Below are 25,170 nucleotides of genomic sequence, written 5' to 3' on the forward strand. Positions count from 1 at the left end.
GAGTTGTTGCGACGCCGCTAATGGAGCTCCTCTTGTCTTATTAAAATGATGCATTTTCTCACCCGCAGACGTACAACGACCCCGAACCAAAAAGTGCCCAGCAGACCAGCCAGCCCTCCCACCTGCTGCCCCCGAAGCAGCCCCTGTACAGCGTGCCCCCTCAGCCCTCCTCGCCCTACCTGGGCCCGCCGGGCTCCTTCCCCCTGTCGGACCTCCAGAGCTACGGCGGTCCTCCCCGCCACAGCCTGGCCCCGACCCTCAGCCAGTCCCAGATGCTCCCACCCAGCATGAGTGCCTCTCCCCCAGCACCCTTCCAGATCAGCCCACCTCTGCACCCGCACGCCCAGCTCTCCCTGCACCAGAGCTCCCTGCTCAACCAGCCAATCCGCATGCAGCAGTCGCAGCCAATCATCTCACACCAAATGGGGCTCCAGGCACCTCTGCACTCCCCTCCTCTCAGCCAACAGGTTGGTCTCGCCGTTATGAAAACCTCGCACTCATGCTCCAAAACATTTACCTTTAAACACGCTTTTATTGGAAAATCCAGCACAATTTGCACTTTACTTTGCATGTTCTTTTTCACATTAGTTTCTCTTCTGTCAGATTAATCTATCTATCTATAGAACAGCAGGGTATAATACTTTTATGTCAGAGTAAATGCAGATTTGTTTTCTGAAGAGAAAAACGTTTAGTTCACCTGATCTGGATAATATGCTATTTTTAAAATTCTGAATAGCAGCACAATCTACAATCTTTACATCTTCAATTTGCGTGTCACTTTGCATGTTCTTTTGTTTAAAAATAGAAATACATTGAAAGAGTATATTATATTCATAAAATAATGATAAAATAAGGTTCAAAAATCATAAAAGGTATGGAATATTTGCACAATTTACATGCTGATTGCACATCTATCTATCTATCTATCTATCTATCTATCTATCTATCTATCTATCTATCTATCTATCTATCTATCTATCTATCTATAGTCTATCTATCTATCTATCTATCTATCTATCTATCTATAGTCTATCTATCTATCTATCTATCTATCTATCTATCTATCTATCTATCTATCGTCTATCTATCTATCTATCTATCTATCTATCTATCTATCTATCTATCTATCTATCTATCTATCTATCTATCTATCTATCTATCTATCTATCTATCTATCTATCTATCTATAGTCTATCTATCTATCTATCTATCTATCTATCTATCTATCTATCTATCTATCGTCTATCTATCTATCTATCTATCTATCTATCTATCTATCTATCTATCTATCTATCTATCTATCTATCTATCTATCGTCTATCTATCTATCTATCTATCTATCTATCTATCTATCTATCTATCTATCTATCTATCTATCTATCTATCTATCTATAGTCTATCTATCTATCTATCTATCTATCTATCTATCTATCTATCTATAGTCTATCTATCTATCTATCTATCTATCTATCTATCTATCTATCTATCTATCTATCGTCTATCTATCTATCTATCTATCTATCTATCTATCTATCTATCTATCTATCTATCTATCTATCTATCTATCTATCTATCTATCTATCTGTCTGTCTGTCCGTCCGTCCGTCCGTCCGTCCGTCCGTCCGTCCGTCCGTCCGTCCGTCCGTCCATCCATCCATCCATCCATCCATCCATCCATCTATCACAGAACAGCAGGGTGTAATGCTTTTCTGTCAGATTAAATGCAGCTTTTTCTGGTTATGTTCATCACTATTTTCTGAAGAGAAAAACTTTCAGTTCACTCAAATTATATAATATCCCAGCCTTCAGTCACTCTTTCAGCTGCATACCAACTCTTTTCTCTGTAATCCAGCAGCGTGGTGTCATATCAGAGTAAGAAGTGTGTCTTTGAGCTCCATTTTAACCCAACAGTTTTTGTTTTCCACCTCTCTGAAGCCAGTGACAGAGACCGCTGCCAGCGTTTGGCCTCATGCAGCATCATTCCTCAGTAAACTCTAATAGCTGACTATGGCAGTGCTGCTGCAGGAGGATGTAACCTCTTCTCCTCTTCCTCCTCCTCTTCTCCAATCTGCAGGGATTCTCCCATATTCAGGCTGATTACCAGAACAGCGTCGGGGGCTCACAGTCTCCAGGAGCCCCCAATCCAGTGCACGGCCAGAACCCCGACTGGGATAGTGAGTACTGCAACAGGGACTGTGGACCCAGCCATTGCGGGTGAGCTCATTTGTTGTGTTCTGTCGAGTTAGTAGTCTGCAAAATCATCCCTAAAACTAAAACGCTCTGTCCTCCTATACTGTAAGTACAATCCAGAACATGTGATGGCCCAGAATACTAAGTAGTTGTCTGACAGTTACTCATTTTCCAAACGAGTTGCTCTGAACCACTTCACTTTCACACTCAGAGCCTCAGACAGTATTAATCATAAACTACAATTTCGCTGCTAAAGCAAAGCATCTCCTTGAAATTGAAATGAGTAATGCAGCAGGAGAACAATGATATTACCGAGCTCGGAAAAAAGTGTGACATCCAATTAAGTTTCCGTGTGTTTCGCTCGGCACACATTGCTTTATTGAATCAAGCTATTCAAGCAGGCGTCAAGAGGAATGTTTTGTCTCACACCTGAAACTCGGTGCTGCTCCTGGGAGAGGCTGGAAGTCAGAATCTCCTGCATCTAGAGCTGGATGTCAAAGAGCATCACGCCTGGGTCAAACCATGTTCGCAGCTCTTTGATGTAGATTCAGTCTTTTGCCTAAACCTTCACCCTCAGTGTCAGATCCGTGCACTTTTGGAGTTTTGGAGGATACTGAATTATTTCCAGTGAACAGACTTTGTGTTTGACATTTCAAGTACCAAGCGATCTGCAAATTTTCACTTCATGCTTATTGAAGTCTGTTGTTTGTCGACAGCTTTTATGTTTGTTTTGGAGCTGCTCTCTAACCCAGGCCTTCTTTCACAAAAAAGATTCCATAATCCCTGGGAGATTTCCTGTTGAAATGCAGCTTAAACAGAAATCTAGTCAACTTGTGGTTTCTGTCGGCTCGTTAACGTTTAGAGAAATCACGGTGGCACTTTACTCTGTCGAAGATGAGCTTAGAAACTTTAGCTGAAGTCGTGTGGACATGAAGGATAGATAGATAGATAGATAGATAGATAGATAGATAGATAGATAGATAGATAGATAGATAGACAGATAGACAGATAGACAGATAGACAGATAGATAGATAGATAGATAGATAGACAGATAGACAGATAGACAGATAGATAGACAGATAGACAGATAGACAGATAGACAGATAGATAGATGTGCAATCTTCAGCCCAAATCCGTCTTTGTCTTCTTAATATGCCCCAAGTTTTGCGTCATTTTGAACAATTTCTGTCATTTTGGCAACATTTTTGTCATTGTAGCAAAATTTTGCATTATTTTGGTAACATTTGGAGTCTTTTTTGCAAAGTTTTTGAGTAATATTAATAGGTTTTTTGTAATTCTGGCAAAATTTTAAGTTGTTCTAGGCAATGTTTGAGTCATTTTGAATAATGTCTGTCAGTTTAGCCAACTACTTTGAGTAATGTTCACCAAATTTTGTAAATTTGCCAAAGTTTTAAGTCGTTTTTCGCAATATTTGAGTCATTTAATACAAGTTAGAGTCATTTCAGTTCAATGGAGGTTTTCTCAGTCTGTCATCAACAGGTTTTACTCTTTGCAGCAACAATTTCCTCTCTTTACTCTGCTTCCTATCAAAAATTTTGAATCATTCTAGCAAAATTTTGCATCATTTTGGAGACATTTGGAGTCATTTTTGAGTAATAGTAATGATTTTTTGTAATTCTGACAAAAGTTATTTTAGGCAATATTTGAGTCATTTCGAATAATGTCTGTCATTTTAGCAAACAATTTTGAGTAATGTTAACCAAATTTTGTAAATTTGCCAAAGTTTTAATCCATTTTGAGTCATTTCATTCAAATTAGTCATTTCAGATCAGTGGAGGTTTTCTCAGTCTGCCTTCAACAGGTTTTGCAGCCACAGTTTTCTCTCTTTACTCTGCTTCCTATAAAAAATTTGAATCATTTTGCAAATTTTTTTGTCATTCTAGCCAAATTTTGCATTATTTTGGAGATGTTTGGAGATGCTATACACTCTATATGTAATATATTAGATGCGTTCTATGTTAGCTGCATGGTCCCTGATCAGATAAATCAATAAATAAAATAAATCAATATGTAACCATACATCCAGACATACATTAACACAGTTTTCTTTTGCTCCTCAGCAGTGGCATGGGAGCTCGGGACAAGCCTCTCTACCTCACTTGAAATTGAAAGACCTCCAAATGTCAGACTCCAGGGAGCTTTCTAACATAACAACAACATCATCGATGTATCTGTTTCGACACCATTTTGTTTTTCTTTTTTCTTTTTTTTCTTTTTCTGCTGGATTTCGAAAATCCCAAAGACTGCTACAGTAACTTCACCTATTTGCCAAGCACTTAGATCGGCCAGAAGCCTGAGGCACTTCTCTTGCTTTTTCTTTTTTTTTTCCTTATCAGTGAACTTTCCATTTTTCTGAGGGGGCAGCGGGCTTTAAGCTCATGCCGACATACTGGAATTGAAGACCAAAAAAAAATGTCTTCTCAATTTGTTTTGATTTTTTTTTTTTAAAGATGATTTCTCTCCTCTACACTCCATTACTCTGTGTTTGCCATGGACTGCCCTTATTGGGGAGATGAAATGCTCAAAGCATACTCAGCGTAGGAGTCTTGGGTAGAAAATCTAATGCAGGAAACTAGAAAATAGTCACCTCATGAGGGGTGGATGTACTTCAGGATAGACTGAAACACCCCCATGGAGCGAAAGACAGCAACATTTTAATGAAGGTATAGTCACGAAACACATAAGACATTTGTAAATCATCCTTGCCCTTAGTAAAGGACTCCCTCGTTTCCTTTATTTATCACAGAGTGATTGTAAATATCACCAAAATGGATCCCTCTTATGTGTGTATTTAGCTGCAGTCCCTTGTTTTTTTCGAACATCCTTTTTTTGTTTGGTTCTGTGATTTCTGTGCAGGCGGATTCAGTGAGGGAATACACACACTAAAACTCGTGTTGAAACTGTGTTCACCGGTCGTTGCGTCTGTCCCGAATGAAAGAGAGAAACGCAACGACTCGATTTTTTTCCTCCTCAGCCGGCGGAGCTCTGCTAGAGAGTGTCACTCTCTCCACATGGCCTCAGGACATTACAGAACTGTAGGGGTCAAAGATTGAAACCTCTCCTTTTAGCTCGTCTCGCTGTCGGTCGCTAAGGACCACCTGTAACCCCGCCCACCTCCCCTTAGTCCCACCACCACTTGTACAGGTGAATAAAAAAAGTTGCTAAATGTGAAATGTTACTAAAGAAAAAAACATAACAGTGGGTTTTAAAAGTTTTTGACTAGTTTTATTAGGTGTTTTAGAATTGTGTTGAACTCATCTTTATCTTTTTTTGTGAAAAAACAAAAAAATTCTTAAAATATTTTGTTTTTGTTTTTTTTCTTCCACTGTCGCAGGATTTGTGTTTCAGAGGAACGGACACGGGGGTAGATATTTTAATTTTGTGTATAAAACCTGCCAAACTCGTACTTCTTTAATTTGTAAAGCCAGTGATGAGAGAACCCATTTTTGTTTTTTGTTGAATATCATATGTTTTACGATATGGTCATTCTATTTAATTTGGTTGCAGGTTTTACATTTATTTATGAATGATATGAAGTAACATTTTGGCTCATTTTTCATTAGAGTGCATTATTATTATTATTATTATTATTATTATTATTATTATTATTATTATTATTATTATTATTATTATTATTATTATTATTATTATTATTATTATTATAAATATCAATAATCAGACAACATGATTATTAGAATAATAAATATTTTTTCAGAAATTGTCGTTGGCGCATCACCGATGTTCCAGCATTAGATTCATTTTTGTGTCACAAAAATTCTTTTTTGTTTTTCTTTTGTCTGTAATAAAATGTTTAAAGTGGAAACATGAACGTCTGTTTATTTCGCTGTAGTTTACTTTACAGTAGGGGTGTCAAACATGCGGCCCGTGGGCCAAAAGCGGTCCTCCAGAGGATCTTATCCGGCCCTCAAAGTGTAAAAATCACAGAGACATTAACTGCAGATTGTAAATTAGTAAAACTATAAATTTAAAATAATTTCCGGACCATAAGTTGTTTTGATCCCATTGCACATTGTTCTTTTGTCGTTTTGTGTCTCGTTTTTGTAGTATTTTGTCTGCCTTTTGTCATTTGTCTCATGTTTATTGTCGTTTTGTATTTCCTTTTTGTCTCGCTTGTGTTTTTGTCTTATTTTTGTCATTTTGTGTTTTGCTTTATTCGTTGTTTTGTGTATCGTTCGTGTCGTTTGTCTACTATTTTGCCATTTTGTTTCTCACTATTGGCTTTTTTTTGGACTCATTTTTATCACTTGTCCATTTTTTTTGTCATTTTGTAACTTTTGTCAAATTTTTGGTCTCTTTTTTGTTTTGTTTGGTGTCGTTTGTCTCATTTTTTGTCGTTTTGTGTCTCGTTTTTGTCACATTGCATCTTATTTTTGCAATATTTTGTGTTGTTTTTGTTATTTTTTTGTCTGACTTTCGTCATATTGACCATAAAGTAAAATCCTATATGGTTTAATTCTAGATAGGTGAGACTAAATGTGTTTGTTTGTCGACACTCTGGAAGTTGTAATGTGGAAATGATAAACTGAGGCTGAATGTTGCTGGAATTGAACTTATTTTTCTTTGAGCATTTTCAGAATGTACTTTTTAGCACTAAAACAAAGGAAAAATGTGGAATTGTTGTTATTTATTCATTATTATGCTGTGATTTTGCGGGTCCGGTCCACTGGAGATCAGATCGGGCTGAATGTGGAACCTGGACGTCTCTGTTTATTTCGCTGTAGTTTACGTTACTGAGACCCAACAGATTCATTAGTATCTTGATGAGCGCCGTGTTGATAGCTGCAGTAGCCCATAAACATAACTTTGCATCCCCCCTGCATGTGTCTGGGGTTAATTAGGAGGACTATCTTTGATGTTGCAGAAGTTAATGCGACTGCTGTCACTCGGCTCATTAGGTGAGCGGCGTAGGCTTCCGAGGGTACCTTCGCTTAATGAACTTTGACCTTTACGCAGTTTGTTCTGTCTTTTTTTCCTTATTTTTTGTCAAATCTAGACTCGATCAATACAGCATAACAAGCCCACGTTTCTGTGCTGTTCTTTGGTTGAAGATGTGATGTTGAAACTGGTGCAGCAGCACACGGCCTTTCAGAGGACTACCTGAGAAGGAGAAGAGAGGGAGAGAGACGGGGAAAAAGAAAAAGAAGAACTGCCTTTTAGTTATGAATTTCACAGTTGGATTAAAGGCAGAATAGAAATGGAATCTATCATCCCTCCCCTTCAGCTCCCTCTCCCCCTCCTCTCTCTCTTTTCTCCCCCTCTCTCTCCCCGGTGGTGATGATGACGCAGTGCCCCCTACAGCTGATTCATGAAACTCCCCACATTGTTATTCAGACAGAAACCATCGTGTAATTACAGTCCTGAGCTGTCGGTGAAGTGCGATACTGATGTGTTTTAACGACAACAAAGGAAGGCTTCGGCATCGGTGCCGCCACAGAGGTGCCCTCGAGCGAGGCCTTTAACCTCCAGCTGTGGTTCTTGTGGTTCAGCTGAGCATACAGATGTGCATATATAAACAGGGCATTTCTATAAGAGGATACTGCTGGCCTTGCTATAAAGAAATGATTACATAAATTTTAGAAAGAGACATTTGTGAGCAGTTAAATGCAGGAGAAAATGCAGAAAAATAAAGATTTTACCCTCCTTAAGGATGCAGATGAAGAGTTTTAGATATAAAAAATGTTCTGATTCTGTCTGGTTGAACCTCCATCTATCTGTGTTCCTCTATCTCCATCTGCTGGAGGCTTCCAGACTTAGGTCTCTACTGTACATTCATTTAACCCTCGTATTGTCCTGCGGGTCAAAATTGAACCGGTTTTAAAGTTTGAAAACATGGAAAAAATATATATTTTCACAGTGAAACTTCTGATGTCCACATTTTCAACATTTTGAGGAAATCTTTGAACATTTTTTGGTGGGGAAAAAAATGCTAAAAATGTTTCTTAAGAACATTCGCAAAAAAAATCAACCAAAGTCCAGCGAAATTCGTTGGATTTTGGTTGATTTTTATGTGAATGTTCTTCAAGAAAATATTAGAAATTTTACTGAAATAAATGTAATCACTTTAGATATTCTTAGGATTTTTTTGGGAAGATTTTTACTCATTTTTTGAAAATATTTACAAGAATTTTCTTGCCAAATTTGGGGGATTTTTTAAAGTAATACTTTTAAGAGAAACTTTTAAGGAATTATTGGAATTTTCTTCCTGAAGGATTTGCAAATTTTCAGAAATTTGGGGACTTTTTTTGCTGACTTTTTTCAGACAAAGAAACAATATTTTTGGTGCCTGTAAATGAGGACAACAGGAGGGTTAACAGTCATTTTTATGCACAAATCCAATTTTAAAGCTAAAAAAACTAATCTGACCCCTAGCTTTGCCACAAGCTTCATCGTATGTGCTGATTTCTTGTGCTTCAAATCAAAAATAACTGGTCTAGTGCAGGGGTGTCAAACATGCGGCCAGAGGGTCCAATCCGGCCCTCAAAGTGTAAAAATCACAGAGAAGACATTAACTGCAGATTGTAAATTAGTAAAATGATAAATTTAAGAATAATTTCTTGACCATGACAAGTTGTTTTGATCATTAAGTAAAATACTAGATTGTTCATTGTTCTTGTGTCGTTTTGTGTCTCATTTTTGCAATATTTTGTTGTTTTTTTGTCTTTTTTTCTGACTTTTGGCATTTGTCTCACATTTTTGTTTCACATTTTTGTCACTTTGTGTTCCTTTTTTGTCTCTTGTGTTTTTGTGTCATTTTGTTTTCCTTTATTCAATCAATCAATCAATCTTTATTGGTCATTGCACATTTTCATATACAACGAAATTTCATTTGAGCTGCCCTGCCAATGACAGCTCTGGCTGCTGCGCAGTGCTGCGCGCACCTTTCTTAAAGAAAAAAAAGAAAAGGACATGTAGGGATCTGGGTAGGGATTGCAAAGGGTAAAAGAAAAAAAAAAGGCTCGTTGTACCAAATGAAACCTCCAGTGTTGGGAAATTCAATTTGAGAAGGAACCTAAAAAAAAACAAACCCGCAAACAGGCAAAGTATGACGTTAGACAAGGATAGTTGGGATAAGGATGTGGGGAGGTGGAGGGGGGAGCACCGCACAGTTAGCTGGTTCCTGTGCAGGTGCACGGATACCTGGCTCCTGTGTATAGTGAGGAAAGCTTGTGGAGGCGGGGGGGATGGTGGATATGGGAATGTGTGTGTGAATGTTTAGCTCAGTCCTCAGTTCATGAGTCCGATGTTTGTGTATGCATGTAGCCCATCTTCTTCCGTCTCAGACCTCCGGTGTCTCAGATTCGCGAGGGTGGGAGCGCGATAACACAGCAAGGTTGCTATGGAGACGTCCTCGGTTGGCCCGGTCCAAAAGTCCGTTGTTTTGTGCATTGATTTTGTCGTTTTGTTTCATGCTGTTGTCATTTTTTGTCTCGCTTGTGTCATTTGTCCATTTTTTTGTCGCCTTATAACTGTTTTGTCTCCTCTTTGTTTTGTTTCCTGTCATTTGTCTCATTTTTTGTCATTTTGTTTCTCCCTTTTGTTGTTTTGTCTCTCATTTATGTAATATTTTGTCTTTTGTTTGACTTTTGTCATTTTGATCATCAAGTAAAATATTGTATCATTCAGTGCCAGTACCACTTTGGTTTCTTAAGAAATTTCAGGTTGTTCATGATGTTTTGTAGAAAGATAATTCCTTAAATGTGAGCATTTTGAGAATGGACATTTCTGCACTAAAACAAAGGGAAAATGTGGATTTGTGGTTATTAATTGGTCATCATGCTGTGATTTTACTGGTCCAGCACACTTAAGATCCAACTGGACTGAATGTGGAACCTAAACTGGAATCAGTTTAACACCCCTGGTCTACCGTCTGCTTTATGCCGTCTAATCTCCACAAAAAGCAACAAAATATGTGTCACTTGTGCAATATTTGCTCCTTGCCTGCCCAATCTCCCCTATCACTAATATTGCACCCAGCAGTTCTGATAGCAGCTCCATCATCAGCCATCTCATTTCCTCTCTGGACGGATATGAACCCTCCTGACGGCTCAGGCATCGCTAGCATCATTGTCTGACAGCCAGCAAACAACACAAGACAAACAAGGAAGGATGAGCATCTCCCACGGAGCGCCACCCAAACACTCGATAGCCCACATGATAATGCTCACATTTGGGGGAAAAATTGTTGTTGCTCATTTGGATCGAAGCTAATCTCGTGTTTTGGGATTTCTCGTCGTGTTATCTGCCGAGAGGCTGCAGCTGGCCTTTTGTTAACTCATGCTAATATGTGAGGACACTGCGTTTACAGCCACACAGCAGAGAGGAATCAGGTCTGAGGAACACAAAATGCAAACAGGCAAACTTTGAACAAAATATGTTTATTGTTACATGAACCTGCCATGGACACTGAGATGCAACAGTTACAATAGATACTCTCAACTTTAGGATTAAAAATACGAGTTTTCTTTTGTGTTGATAACATTTCATCGGGCAAACACCACTAAAGGCATTACTGATTTATATATAGAGACTCTATACACAGACACAGATATAGTATGTTGTGTGTAACCTAAAGTATATGGCAAGGCCTATGTGGAAAAGTGTGCTCTGTTTTTATTAAGTCAGATTTCTTGAAAAAAGATCTACTTAATATTAATTTATGTGTTTTGTTGTGCTTCTAACTGTCTGACTGCTGAAAATGATTAAATTATGGAGTGGAAAAGGTGCATTATGTTGAAAAATTTGCAGTAAACTTTTAGATTAACCTCTTAACCCTCCTGTTGTCCTCATTTACGGCCACCAAAAAATATTGTTTCCTTGTCTGAAAAAAATCCAAAAATTCTGCAAAAAAATTCCCCAAATTCTGAAAATTTGCAAAACCTTCAGGAAGAAAATTCCAATACTTCCTTAAAAGTTTTATTTTAAAAAATCCCCGAAATTTGGTAAGAAAATTTTTGTAAATATTTTCAAAAATGAGTAAAAATCTTCCAAAAAATCCTAAAAATATCTAAAGTGATTCCATATATATATATATATATATATATATATATATATATATATATATATATATATATATATATATATATATATATATATATATATATATGTATGTATGTATATATATATATATATATATCAGTAAAACTTCTAATATTTTCTTAAAGAGCATTGTGAATGTTCTTACGAAACATTTTTAACATTTCTTTTTTTCCACCAAAAAATGTTCAAAGATTTCCCAAAAATATTGAAAATGTGGACATCAGAAGTTTAAACCGGGTCAATGTTGACCCGCGAGACGACATGAGGGTTAAATTCTGTGAGTGCCGATTACAAACACACTTGTAGATCTTTTAAATCTCCCTTTTTTTTTTAGATTCTCTCAAAAAAAAAACACAGCAAATTTCATCTTTCATCCCAAAAAGGATGTTGCTCCATGGAGAATGAACCCATTTTTTTTCTGTCAGGTTTTCCGTTGTTCCCTTGAAATGATGAAAGTTTCACTAACATTGGAGGAAAGTGACTTATTTGACTATTTTTGTGCCTTCAGCTCATCTGTATTACTGTTCAGCTTCAGTATATCCAGCTGCTTTGACAGTGTCCTGTAAAAGCTGGACTGTCAGCAGAATGAGTCGAGGCTGACGATGCACAGATGAATGGTTTCTGTCTCCCCCCTATTCTGTGCAAAATCCAGAATCCTTTCCCAGCCCACACAACTTCCACTCTCCTTCGCTTTCCACTGAGAAAGAGGCAGCTTTCCTTCTGCTCTGGAGTGGACTAGTGCTTAGAATAACTTTGGGAAAACATCAGATTCTCGGTTTGAAAGTCAGACTTCTACATTTCCGATGAAATTAAAAGCAAAGCCAGCGTCTCTGAAGTTGCAACATTCATTTTGGTCTTATAGTGACAATAAAACAAGAGAAAATAGAAGAAAATCAGCACAGATACATTCGATACAAACACTAACACTGGATTCAGCCACTACAGTGATATGTACACAGATCCTCGGCTGCCCATAATAAAGCCTCACAGACAGAGGTGCTGGTTTCCGTCATCATTTCATCAAGTATCGTGACGTCAGCAGCTGAAAGGGTTTAATATCGGAGCGAAATGATACAAGAGACAGACCTGCTTCACAGCAAACATGTCGTAGGGAAACGTTACACTGTTTTATGTCACTTTAGTTTGTGCTTCAAGACAGTGCTGCAGATTTATTGTAGAAATGAATACAAAAAAATACAAATATGGAAATTGACAAATGTTAGTAGGAGTATACTGTCATCAGTGCTAGTCAGTGCTAGTGTTATACGTCCAAATCTGACCTCGCTGTTCCTGTCTGAGGTCTTTATTTGCTACAGATTAGTCAAAATCCTCAGTTTTAACTGAAAGATTATTAGATTTCACATTCTTTAGAACCCTAAACTATTGTAATCTATGTTTAGTTTCATTGTTAGTTTAATCAAATGTAAAAAAAAACACAACTCTAAAGCTTTTCCTTCTCTCTCTAAACTACTCATTTGTACACTTGAGGGGAACAGTAAACTTCAGTGTTTTAGGCCACTAGAGAAAACCGTGTGCAGCTTCTGATTTTGTGTTTGCAGTATATCTGAAAGGAAAACAAATCAAAGTATGACTCTCCATCGACCGAGATGCAACATGTTTCACCATTAAAGGAGGTATAATTGTTAAATAAAAGCTGTGGAAAGTGTCTAAATGTCAAATCTTGACTAAGATTAGACCTTTTTTTGACATTTTAAACGATTTGTAGTGTTCATAAAATATCCCATGAGTTCACATAAACCCTCCTTTAACCAAGCTTTCCAGGCCACTTTAGTGAATGATTTCCCCCCACAGTTACCAGCCTGCTTAGATAAAGGGTTTAAAAAAATATATAATAGCCAATTCACAAGTGAATGAATGTAAATGTTACAAGAATGTTCAGACAAAAAAAATCGACTCAGTCTCTCGTCTTGTCTGCTTTGTTTTCCGGCATTATTCCGCCGCCGCATGCTGCTCCCTCTCCTCAGGAACAGACATGAAGATCTTCTGACAGAACATGGTGAAGATTTCTGAGGAGAAAACACTCATCACATTATCTGTTCTCGCTTGGCCGGGTCACTGCACGTCACACGTTGTAAGAGTTTATTAAACTTCACATCGACACCTCTTTGTCTGAGTGATTCCCACCGATTATGCAAACAAACAGAAGGTATCAGTGTCCAGATATCCTCACAGGAATTTCACAACAGACTGTAATGAATGCTTCTCCAGCCTCGCTTGAACAAATACACAAAGGCGCTATTAGCCCTCCTCCACCAAAAAATATTGTTCCCTTGTCTGAAAAAAATCCCCAAATTCAGCAAAAAAAATTCCCCTAATTTCAGAAAATTTGCAAAAACTTCAGGAAGAAAATTCCAATAATTCCTTAAAAGTTTCCCTTAAAAGTTTTATTTAAAAAAAAAAAAAAAATCTTCCAAAAAAAATCCTAAAAATATCTAAAGTGATTACATATATACCAGTAAAAGTTCAAATGTTTTCTTTAAAAAGATTCAGAAAAAAAATCAACCAAAATCCAGCCAAATTTGCTGGATTTTGGTTGATTTTTTTTCTGAATTTTCTTAAAGAAACATTTTTTTTTACACATTTCTTTTATTGCACTACAAAACGTTCAAAAACTTCCCAAAAATGTTGAAAAAGTGTGGAAGTTTTCACTGTGAAAATGTATTTTTTCTCCACATTTTCAAACTTTAAAACGGGTCAGTTTGACCCGCAGGACGACAGGAGGGTTAAAAAAAAAGAAGAAAAAACTCACCCAGCATCTTCTTGACCACATGAGGTTTCTTCCACTTGTAGCCCAGGAGGTATGCTGGGATTCCTGTGAGAATGATGCTGCAGCCGACCAGGCACTCGAACGGAGCCGCCCAGAAGGACACGACGATCATGAAGACGCAACCCAACACGAAGATGACGGGGATGAACAGATACACCTGCAGAACAGACAATATAACGCTGGTATGAACTCACCTGCTGACAAAAGGTTAAAACATCCAATATTTCACTATGACTTCATAATAATTCAAGTAGAACTGATGATGTAGCGAGAATGAATGGTTGAAACTATGTCTTGTTAACGTATTTCTCTATATTATCACGTCAGTAGATAAAATCAGAGGCAGGAAGCAGCTTTGTTATTTAACTGAAGCACATTCTTACCCCTCCTATTGTCCTCATTTACAGGCACCAAAAAATATATTTTCCTTGTCTGAAAAAATCCAAAAATTCTGCAAAAAAATTCCCCAAATTTCTGAAAATGTGCAAAACCTTCAGGAAGAAAATTCCAATAATTCCTTTAAAGTTTCCCTTAAAAGTTTTATTTAAAACAAATCCTCCAAATTTGGCAAGAAAATTCTTGTAAACATTTTTAAGAAATGACTAAAAATCTTCCAAAAAATCCTAAAAATATCTAAAGTGATTACATATATATCAATAAAACTTTTAATATTTTCTTTAAGAACATTCACATAAAAATCAACCAAAATCCAGTGAAATTCATTGGATTTTGGTTGATTTTTTTGTGAATGTTCTTAAGAAACATTTTTAACATTTTTTTCCACCAAAAAATGTTCAGAGATTTCCCAAAAATGTTGAAAATGTGGACATCAGAAGTTTCACTGTGAAAATATATTTTTTTCCCACATTTTCAAACTGTAAGACAGGGAGGCTGGAGTCTATCCCAGCTGACTGAGGGTGAAGACAGGGGACACCTGGACAGGTAACAGTCTGTCACAGGGCTACACATAGAGACAAACAATCATACTCACATTCATACCTACAGGCAATTTAGAATAATCAATTAACCTCAGCATGTTTTTGGACTTCTCTCCGGGTTCTCCAGCTTCCTCCCACAGTCCAAAAATATGCTGCGGTTAACTGATTATTCTAAATTGGCCGTAGGTGTGAGTGCGAGTGTGATTGTTCGTCTATTATATTTTAACAGATATTGTCAGATTTTAGCAACCTGGCATTGCTTACATTAGTAACAATCATGAGTACAATACAATGATCATGGAAAAAAAAACATGAAAAACCGACTAAAAGAGACGTATTGTTCTGACAGAACTTTTAATTTAGGAAGTGAAGAAACAAACAGCTGTTGTTTCGTGAATGGTTGAGAGCTCTTCTTCTTCATTGTTGGTAGTTTATCTTATGAAACAAATGGCCTGAGAGCAATCTGGCTCAAAGGAAAGATGAAAGACTGTAGGCAAACCGAGGTAATATTCCCACGATGAAAGAGAAACCGTGTATTCACCCAAACATCACTCCCTCCTACCTTGGAAACACAGCGTGGCTCTTCTTCCAACCAATAACAAGAGCAGCGATACAGTAGAGCTTTCATAAAAAAACAGCAAATGCTTTATGGAACCAGGAGGCATGTTGATGCTTTTGGGGGCAAACAAAGACACTGAATGGGAATAAAGTAGAAGCAGGGTCACCTTTCAGTGACGCCTTTTTAAAGCCATGTTTCACAGGAAGATCTCGGGAGCAACAAGAATTTATCACCTGCAATAAGCTTTCAGACGTCGGTACTTTACCTTAATGGGCCTCCTGAGGTCAGGTTTGGTGATGCGCAGCCAGAGCATGCCAGCGATGGCCATGCCAACGCAGAGCCAGGTGAAGAAGCTGAAGAGGTTGATGACGGAGAAGATGTCCTGAGAGATGGCATACATCATGGACAGGAAACACTGAGACGAGGGGAAAACAGACGAGATTATAAGTGGTATTTTAAAACTGCTGAATGTACTATAATCGGGGGAAAATATGATTTATGTTGGAAAATAAACAAACAAGGATCTGCTGATGCTACTGCATTGACATTTATTGAACAAGAATTCAACTTAGATCCATTTTTATTTGTTTCTTCTGCCGTTATTGTTAACAACTGATGAAAAATTTGGGATCAAAGGCACAGCCTCTACTTTTTTTCAACATTCTGAACATTGGGGGACACGTACCAGATGTGAATGAAAGTAATACTTGATTTTTTTTTTAACTTTACTTATTTCATTATTTTCTTCTCTTTTACCCTCTAATTTTTTTTAACTTATTTATATATTTATTTTATTTATTTACAATTACTACTACATTACTACTATGATTTATGGTTTTACCTTTTATGTTTTGTTTTATTCCGCTTGTTCTTTTCCTTACTTCGACGTGGCATAAAAATAATATTTTTGATTTATTTATTATTATACAATATAATATAATATAATAATATAATATATTGCATTACATAATATAATATTTTTATTTATTTGTTAATATTATTATTATTATATAATATTATTAAAATGATAATTATTATATAATTATTTATTATTATTATTATTATTATTATTATTATTATTATTATTATTATTATTATTATTATTATTATTATTATTATTATTATTATTATTATTATTATTATTATATTAACACACCTGTATTTAACCTGAGATATCATCATGGTGTTTTAGTACTACTCTGACATGATTAAAATAAGTGAATTATTATTAATATTAATAATATTTCAATTGTTTATTATTATTACTGCTAATAATAATAATAATAATGATAATAGTTAATATATGAACACACCTTTATTTAACCTTCTGAGATATCATCATGGTGTTTTTGGACTACTCTGACATGATTAAAACAAATCTAACTGTCTGATCATCACTGTGAGTCATTCTTACTGTGAAAATGAGGGATGGCACCGGTGTGAACAGGTCGGTGTGGACTAATCCCAGAGCAGCAGGGAGCTGACCTTCTCGAGCTCCAGCATAGAACAACCTGGAAGTAAGAAGAAAAGCTCTTTATTTGTTTGTTTTGCAAAGAATAGCTGGCGAGAGATGAAATTTCCAGCCTCGAACAGTCTTGCACAGTCCAGCAAAGAATAAAGGAAAATGCTGTGGATATTCAGTTTTCTGCCAACACGCACCGTGCTGAAGTGAACAGAGACCCGTTGACAGCTCCGAAGCAGGACAGTCCCACAAAGACAGGAATCAGCCAGGACATCACACCCAGGTGGTACTCTCCAAAACTCTGCAGAAACACCACCATAAAAACAGATCTGAGGACAGTTCACAATAAAAAAAAAAACTGCCTGTTGAGAATGTAACATGGTTGTAGTGTGACGCTCACCACGGCAACGGCCTCGGACTCCACCATGACCTGAGGAGGGATGGTGGTGAAGTAGGCCAGGTTGGTCAGAACGTACACGATCGTCACTATCGGCATGGAAATGATGATGGACAAGGGCAGGTTCCTATAGGGGGGGAGGTCAGCTGAAGTCAGAACATCCTAATGCCACGTTTTCCAGTAATACTGAGCTGGATTTAGGAGATGAAGGACTGAATTTGTGTGGAGTTTCATGCACTCTAATAGAAACCATTAGATTATGATCAGTCATGCCAGATTTTATCATATATTATGCAAAAATGCAAGAGTCGCATGCTTCTTTGTGAAATGTTCTATGTCGTTCAAGGCACTTTGTGTACTTTATCTTCATGCAATAAACCAGGGGTGTCAAACATGCAGCCTGAGGGCCAAAAGCTGTCCTCCAGAGGGTCCAATCCAGCTCTCAAATGTAAAAAATACAGAGAAGACATTAACTGTAAATTGTAAATTTGTAAAACTATAAATATAAATTTAAAATAATTTCTAGACCCTGGACAAGTTGTTTTGATCATAAAGTAAAATACTAGATTGTTCATTGGTCTTTTGTCATCTTGTGTCTCATTTTTGTAATATTTTGTCTTGTTTTTGTTGTTTTTTTTGTCTTTTTTTTGTCTGACTTTTGGTGATTGTCCCACGTCTTTGTCGTTTTGTTTCTCATTTTTGTTGTTTTGTGTGTCGTTTTTGCTGTAAAAATGTGGAGTTGTGGTTATTTATAGGTTATCATGCTGTGATTTTACTGGTCCGGCCCACTTGATGTGAAACTGGGCTGAATGTGAACCTGAACTAAAATGAGTTTGACTCCCAGGCAGATGTAGACGAGATCAGTCATACATGAGGACAGTCATGCTGTTATCATAAAGTCTGTACAATCCTCAACACAACCTTCATCACATTTAAGTCACCTCTCTGGATTGATCATCTCCTCTGTTACATAATTCAGGTAATTCCTGGAGGGAAATAAAAGCAGTATTTTAGACAATAATTAAAGACTGGAATTGCTGTATATTGTATCATTTCTGTTCTGCAGTTGCATCAAAATCGGCCTCACCAGCCTCCGAAAGCAAAGAGACCGCTGTACAGAGCCAAGACGATGTTGTCCACCCCCATTTTACTGCCTTCAAATGCCTTTTCTGGTGTCAGATAGGGCACATCACCTGCACACACACACAGAGAAGGAAAGAAATCTATGAAAAATGACTGAAAGAAAAGCGTTCATCACACCAGACATTAGACCAGGGGTGTCAAACATGCAGCCCGTGGGCCAAAACCAGCCCTCCAGAGGGTCCAATCCGGCCCGCGGGACGACTTTGTAAAGTGTAAAAATTACGGAGAAGACATTAACTGCAGATTGGAAATTAGTAAAATGATAAATTTAAATATAATTTCTTGACCATGACAAGTTGTTTTGATCATAAAGTAAAATACTAGATTGTTCATTGTTCTTTTGTTGTTTTGCGTCACATTTTTGTAATATTTTGTCTTGTTTTTGTTGGTTTTTGTCTTTTTTTGTCTGACTTTTGGCATTTGTCCCATGTTTTTATCATTTTGTGTTTCTTCTTTGTCTCGTGCTTTTTGTGTCATTTTTGTCATTTTGTTTGACAGTTTATTTGTTGTTTTGTGTATTGATTTTGTCGTTTTGTTTCATGCTATTGTCATTTTTTGTCTCGCTTGTGTCGTTTGTCCATTTTTTTGTCATTTTGTAACTTTTTTGTCTAATTTTTTTGTCTCTTTTTTGTTTGTTTCATGTCATTTGCCTCATTTTTTGTCATTTTGTTTCTCCTTTTTGCTGTTTTGTGTCTCATTTTTGCAATATTTTGTCTTTTTTTTGTCTGACTTTTGTCATTTTGATCATCAAGTAAAAATACTGTATCATTCAGGACCAGCGCCACTTATTTTTCTTAAGAAATTTCAGGTTGTTCATGATGTTTTGTAGAAAGATAATTCCTTCAATGTGAACATTTTCAGAATGGACTTTTTTGCACTAAAACAAAGGAAAAATGTGGAGTTGTCGTTATTCACAGGTCATTATGCTGTGATTTTACTGGTCACTTGAGATCAAATTGGGCTGAATGTGGAACCTGAACTAGAATGAGTTTGACACCCCTGTGCTGGACGTTGAATGGATTCTCATTGAGAGCTGCTGCCGTTTTTTACTTCTCGTTCTGAGGCCTGGTCTGTTGCCGGTTGCCCTTTGACATGTTTGGCATTTCCAACCATCAGCCAGCCAGTTGAGCATCTCCTTTGATGCACAGGAACATAATCAGGTGTGGCCCGGCTGACATTTAAGTACGAGCGCAGATATCCTTCTTGATAAGTAAACTTCAAACCGCTCATTTATCCACGGCAGTAGAACAAACGCAGTAGAGCCTGGAGTCTTTCTGGTCGTGACTCTGGTCTCTACCTGTCGCTTTCAGATGGTAATGTCCCTCCTTTCATGGAGGGCCTATCGCACCAGCATTATTTCCTCACTCCCTCTCTGAAAGACCACAGTGTGACAACAGCCGGCAAGCTTTGCCGCCTAGTTGCCATGGTAACACAGCGTGGAGCACAATGGTGGTGGGCGTGGCTTTGTGAATTTAATAAAAAGTAGGGAAGAGGGGTGGGGGGGTGAGCAGCAGATGTAGCGTGGAGCAGTCGACGGCCATGCTGTCCTCCCGCGCTGTTGGATTATTTTGAATGACCAGACCTGGTTCGGTCGTCTTACTATCACAGCTCTGGAAATCTGCACTAACTGTCCCGTTTGTAACAATTAGATGAAATACTGAGGCTCTAATGCTCCTCGCGGCTGCATTTTACGACCTTCTGTGTCGTTTTTCCCCCCCGCAAATGTCTCAGATGTCCTCCTATGTGCCTAAAACTGCTCCATGTAGATGCAGCCGGCACAGACGGGTCATGTATGAACCTCGGCACGCCCACACAGATGCACATGGCTGCACACTTGCTCATCCTCAATCGCCGGCTGCAGACAGACCAGGCCTGTGTTCGCGCTCAGCAACTGTGGTAACAAACTGAAAGGAGGGCAGTCTGCTTCGTTAGACTCATTAGCGTTAGTCAACAATTTTTTGATCATTAGGGACCAGAGAAATAAACAGCATGTACAAGTCATGCTGTTTATTGCATGGATGATATATGAGGATAGAGTGCAGTTGGCAGTGATGAGAACACAGTTTATAGCTTTACTTTAAGCACTATTACTGGTCAAAAAGGTCTATTTAATACTATTGTATTCTATTAACCCTTGTGTTGTCCTGCGGGTCAAATTGACCCGTTTGAAAATGTGAAAAAAATAACTTCTGATGTCCACATTTTAAACATTTTTGGGGAAATTTTTGAACAGTTTTTGGTGGAAAAAAAAGAAATGTCAAAAAAAATGTTTAAGAACATACAAAAAAAAATCAACCAAAATCCAGTGAATTTTGCTGGATTTTGGTTGATTTTTTTGTGAATGTTCTTAAAGAAAATATTAAAAGTTTTAGTGATATATTTGGAATCATTTTAGATATTTTTAGGATTTTTTTTGAAGATTTTTCCTAATTTTTTGAAAATATTTACAAGAATTTTCTTGCCAAATTTGGGGATTTTTTTTAAATAAAATTTTTAAGGGAAACTTTCAATTTTCTTCCTGAAGGTTTTGCAAATTTTCAGAAATTTGGGGAGCTTTTTTGCTGAATTTTTGAATTTTTTTTCAGACAAGGAAACAATATTTTTTGCTGTCCATAAATGAGGACAACAGGAGGGTTAATTATCAGGGTTAAGCTTTGGGTTGATTTGGCTGAGATATTTGTACACTCAATGTTCACATACATCAAATAAGAGTCAGGTTTTCTCACAGGAGAAAGAAATGAGCTATTCTACCAGCTTCACACTTAAATTTGTTTAATTTGTCCAGTTTGTTGGCTTGATTTGTCAGCATAAGGTGTAAAATTTCATTGCTAGATGCCCAGTTTACCCTGTTTCTGGTCATGCTGCTGATATTTAGCTTTAAGTGAATGGATTAATTTCTTTCAGAGTCAGACAATGACAGAAAAATGAAGACTTTCTTGGCGTATGTGAACCTGAAACTCACCTGTGAAGATCTGAATGAAGCCAAAGAGGATGATGATGACCAGAGCGAGCAGTTTGGAAGCTGTGAACAGATCCTGGACCTTGGTGGCCGCCCGGACACTGATGCAGTTTACAAACGTCAGAGAGGCTGCAAGTAGTGAGGAGATGCAAAATGTAGAGTCAGACATGTGGGAAATAATCATCCACAATGAGATGCATTAAAGATAAGAGTGCATTCCGAGACTACAACATCAGAACATCGTATACTCACTAAGACACAAGCAGGCGATGAGCTTGACGGCGCTTTCGGGCACGGTGCAGCTGGGGTAGAGAGGTTTGAGCAGGTAGGTGGCGAACACCAGCGACACCACGTACTGAGAGGAAGGCCGGATGATGAGCATCTCCACCCACAGCTTCAGGAAGGCCGCCAGCTCGCCGTACACCTCCAGGATGTAAGTGTAGTCTCCCCCGGACTTGGTGATGGTGGTGCCCAGCTCGGCGTAGCAGAGGGCGCCCATGGTGGACACCACGCCGCAGGCCGCCCAGACGACGAGCGAGAGCCCGGCTGAACCCGTCTCCTTCACCACGCCGGTCGGGCTGACGAAGATGCCCGAGCCGATGATGGTGCCGATGATCATCCCCACGCCGTTGAAGAGGGTGATGCTGCGTTTCAGCTCGATCTTCTCACCTTTGCCGGGCTGGCTGGCGGTGGGGCTGGCGGCGGCGGGAACGGGGACCATGGGGGAGGATGGAGACGCTGGATGCTCCACGATTTGGCCATCTTGGTCTGGTTCTGCTTCAGTCGCTGGAGAGGAGAGAGCGTCACAATGGAGGAACTATCATGAGCACGAGTGATAAAGTTGCAGGACGAGCTCGCCCTTTGAACAAAATGAGAAAATCAGAAGAAAATAGTACTTCTTAGATTAGATTCATTCATTGTGGATCAGAACCGGGAAGAGGAGGCTGCAGGTCATATGGGCTCATGGGCTAAATTTACATCTTATCTTTCCTGCCTCAAATATTTGTGTTTGCATGTCTGCTTTCTTTTAATTAACATCCCCTCACCTGTCATCTCAGTCACCTGTAGCCACATCAACTCTGCATTCCCACTCTTGCATCAGGCAGCGTTGCAGCAGAGCGCATGGTGGATTAATGCAGCCCTGCCTGCGCCATGTGCTGTTTACAGGAGTGTGAGCATGCACTGTACCTTACCTCCCATCTTCTCCTGGCTCGCCGCCTTGGCAACGCTCTCCCGGCTGCTCCTCGATTTCAGCTCTGGCTCAGCCATCTTCCCTCCAAGCGTGGATCCTCTTGTCCTGTCTTGTCCTTTTTTTTCTCTGCTCTGTCTCTTTTTTTGTGTCCTCCTGCCCCCCTTTTTCCTTCCTCTCTTTATGTCCCTTTCCTCCTCCTCCTGCCTCTCTTTCTAACCCTCCCTGTTTCTTCGTCCTCTCTCTCACACACGTTCACCTCTTCATTTGCACATCCTCCGTCACTCAGACTACAATTCATCTGACCCTGATCCTCTCCCTTCCTCCCTCCCTCCTTCCTCCAGCACACAGCAAGGGAGGAGCTGAACCTTTGTGATGCTGCTGCTGCTGCTGCTGCTGCTGCTGCTGCGTGAGCCTACGCCTACTCCAGATGAATGATGGGATACCTCAGAGGGGGAAGTAGGTTACTGGAAGCCACCATTTGGAAGGGGCCACCATGTGACGCTGTAATCTGTTTTTGTGTGCTGCCTAATCCTGTGGTGTACAGTAGGTCTGAGTGCGTCTGCGTGGCCTCTCGTGTCAGACAGAATTAGAAGAGATGCCGTGGGGGTAGGACGCCCTCTAGTGGCTCCATGGCGGAAAGAGAGGAGACTCTTTGTTCTCCCAGCAAGGTGAGAACACAGAAAATGGAGACCCACTGGCCATTTTCAAGGCAGACAGAGCAGAATAATGACAAAGCACATGTTGTTTCTGTCACTTTATGCTCAAACCACCTCTTGATATCCACGAAATCAGCTAACTTTATAGGAAAAACGTCCATATTGCTCCATAACAATATGAACACATACATAGAAAACTATATATATTTATAAAAGATAAATTTTTTAAAAACTACAGCAGTACCTAAGATCATATCAAATGAACTGTTTTGCTCTGAGCTATTGCTGCCCATATTTAATGCATAAACTATTCTAAGTACATTTATTTCTTCTAATCAACAGAATTATCTCTCATCTATGAATTATTTAAAAACCAAGCAATACAATCTACTTTTTTAAACAAAATTGCTCTTTAAATGCATAAAATTAAAGAGAAACTGTGTTTTATGTGCAATTCATAGCCTCACGTCACAATGATTAGTGTATTTTTACTGTACACTGAGCATTTCCTTGGGCTGCAGTTGCAGTTTTAACCACAAGATGGAGACCTAAACACATTCTAAAAGTTGCTTCGCACAAAGCTGGCTCTTTACGCTTAAATGATGTATTATCATCTTCAGTAAATAAATTGCTTTGTGTAAAACAGACATAAAAAGAAACGCATATTTAGCTGTCATGAGTCCACAGTACACGATTACTAAGTACACTGCCAGAAACTGAGCAGCAGAACAGCTGCTGTTTATGTGATTAAAGGCAGAAAAGGGATGAAATCAAAGCCATCATCAGGACTCGTGCAGCTGTTTTGTTTCTGATCCTTAAGTTCATTAGAATATAGTGTAAAGTAGGCGATGAAAAGTGTACATTTGTGTATTCAGTATCCACCAGAGGTTTAGAAGTGGCAGGCTGGTCTCCCCAGAGGCCTCCAGATGGCTTCAGAGGAGGCGAAGTGAGAGGAATTAAGAAAATATTCCATTATTAATTACAATAGTTAACTAAAGGAGATTACATAGAGGAGCCTATTTGTTATATGTCATTTGGTTGAAGAAGTAGTTCAGAGATACAGTAGTTTTGGGGCAAATTTACTGTCTGGAATTTGACCTTCCCACCTTCAAACACTCACAAAGGCCTCAGTATAGACACTATGCTTTGTTAAGTTATATAAAATAGCAGTATTCGGCTATTTTGGCTCAGCTGTTGACTGCCTGTGGGCACAAATAACGTAATCATGAGCCAGTATGCATCCAGGAATTAAATAAAACAAAGCGAGAAAACTAAGAGGTCATGAAGAGAAGCTATTTTTCTAAGCTTCATCTGACTTAATTAAGAGTGCAAATAACCCGTTGTTGTTCTACATGGTTAAAAATATACAGTATAAGTAAAAGTTGTACATAGAAAATGTTTCTTAAGAGAAATTATGAAATTAAAAACAGGAACGCACACTGCAGCAAATGGTTCCTGTCATGGTCATGCTGTTATACAGTAATATTTGTAGGGTTTTTTGTCTCATTTTTGTTGTTTCGTGTCTTTGTCTCATTTGTGTCTCATTTTTGTAATATTTTGTCAAATTTTTGTAAGAGTTTGTCTTTTTTTTGTCTGACTTTCGTCAATTTGAAGTAAAATACTATATCGTTCAGTTCCAGACAGCTGTGACTAAATGTTTTGTTCCTTTGTAGACGCACTGTGATCTGTAAATTGTAATGTGTAAAGAATAAACTGAAGCAAACTGTCGTTGAAACTGAACTTATTTTTCTTTAAAAATTTCAGGTTGTTCATAATGTTTTGTAAAAAGATAATTCCTTAAATGTGA

The 25,170-nt window shown here is 38.3% G+C and overlaps 2 protein-coding genes across 3 annotated transcripts in view; one reads left to right on the plus strand and one right to left on the minus strand.

The window, feature by feature from the left end:
* Positions 1-6,035, plus strand: part of LOC111579268 (thymocyte selection-associated high mobility group box protein TOX-like) — an 83,470-nt gene extending 77,435 nt beyond the window's left edge. For both annotated transcript variants that reach the window (XM_023286488.3, XM_023286490.3), the window contains 3 exons: positions 69-467; positions 2,075-2,214; positions 4,273-6,035. In XM_023286488.3, coding sequence (XP_023142256.1) covers positions 69-467; positions 2,075-2,214; positions 4,273-4,315 — 582 coding nt within the window. In that variant the 3' untranslated portion in view covers positions 4,316-6,035. The remainder of the gene's footprint in view (positions 1-68; positions 468-2,074; positions 2,215-4,272) is intronic.
* Positions 6,036-12,100: 6,065 nt separating this feature from the next.
* On the minus strand, positions 12,101-23,232 carry LOC111579267 (large neutral amino acids transporter small subunit 1-like). Its single transcript, XM_023286487.3, has 11 exons — positions 22,709-23,232; positions 21,768-22,301; positions 21,519-21,644; positions 18,501-18,606; positions 18,355-18,399; positions 17,417-17,540; positions 17,214-17,317; positions 16,969-17,065; positions 15,820-15,969; positions 14,040-14,214; positions 12,101-13,296 (listed from the first exon to the last, which is right to left on the minus strand). The coding sequence occupies exons 1-11, from the start codon at positions 22,782-22,784 to the stop codon at positions 13,220-13,222; spliced, it is 1,614 nt and encodes a 537-aa protein (XP_023142255.1). The 5' UTR covers positions 22,785-23,232; the 3' UTR covers positions 12,101-13,219.
* Positions 23,233-25,170: the final 1,938 nt, after the last annotated feature.

The sequence above is a fragment of the Amphiprion ocellaris genome, chromosome 8, assembly GCF_022539595.1.
Source record: "Amphiprion ocellaris isolate individual 3 ecotype Okinawa chromosome 8, ASM2253959v1, whole genome shotgun sequence".
Classification (NCBI taxonomy): Eukaryota; Metazoa; Chordata; class Actinopteri; family Pomacentridae; genus Amphiprion; species Amphiprion ocellaris.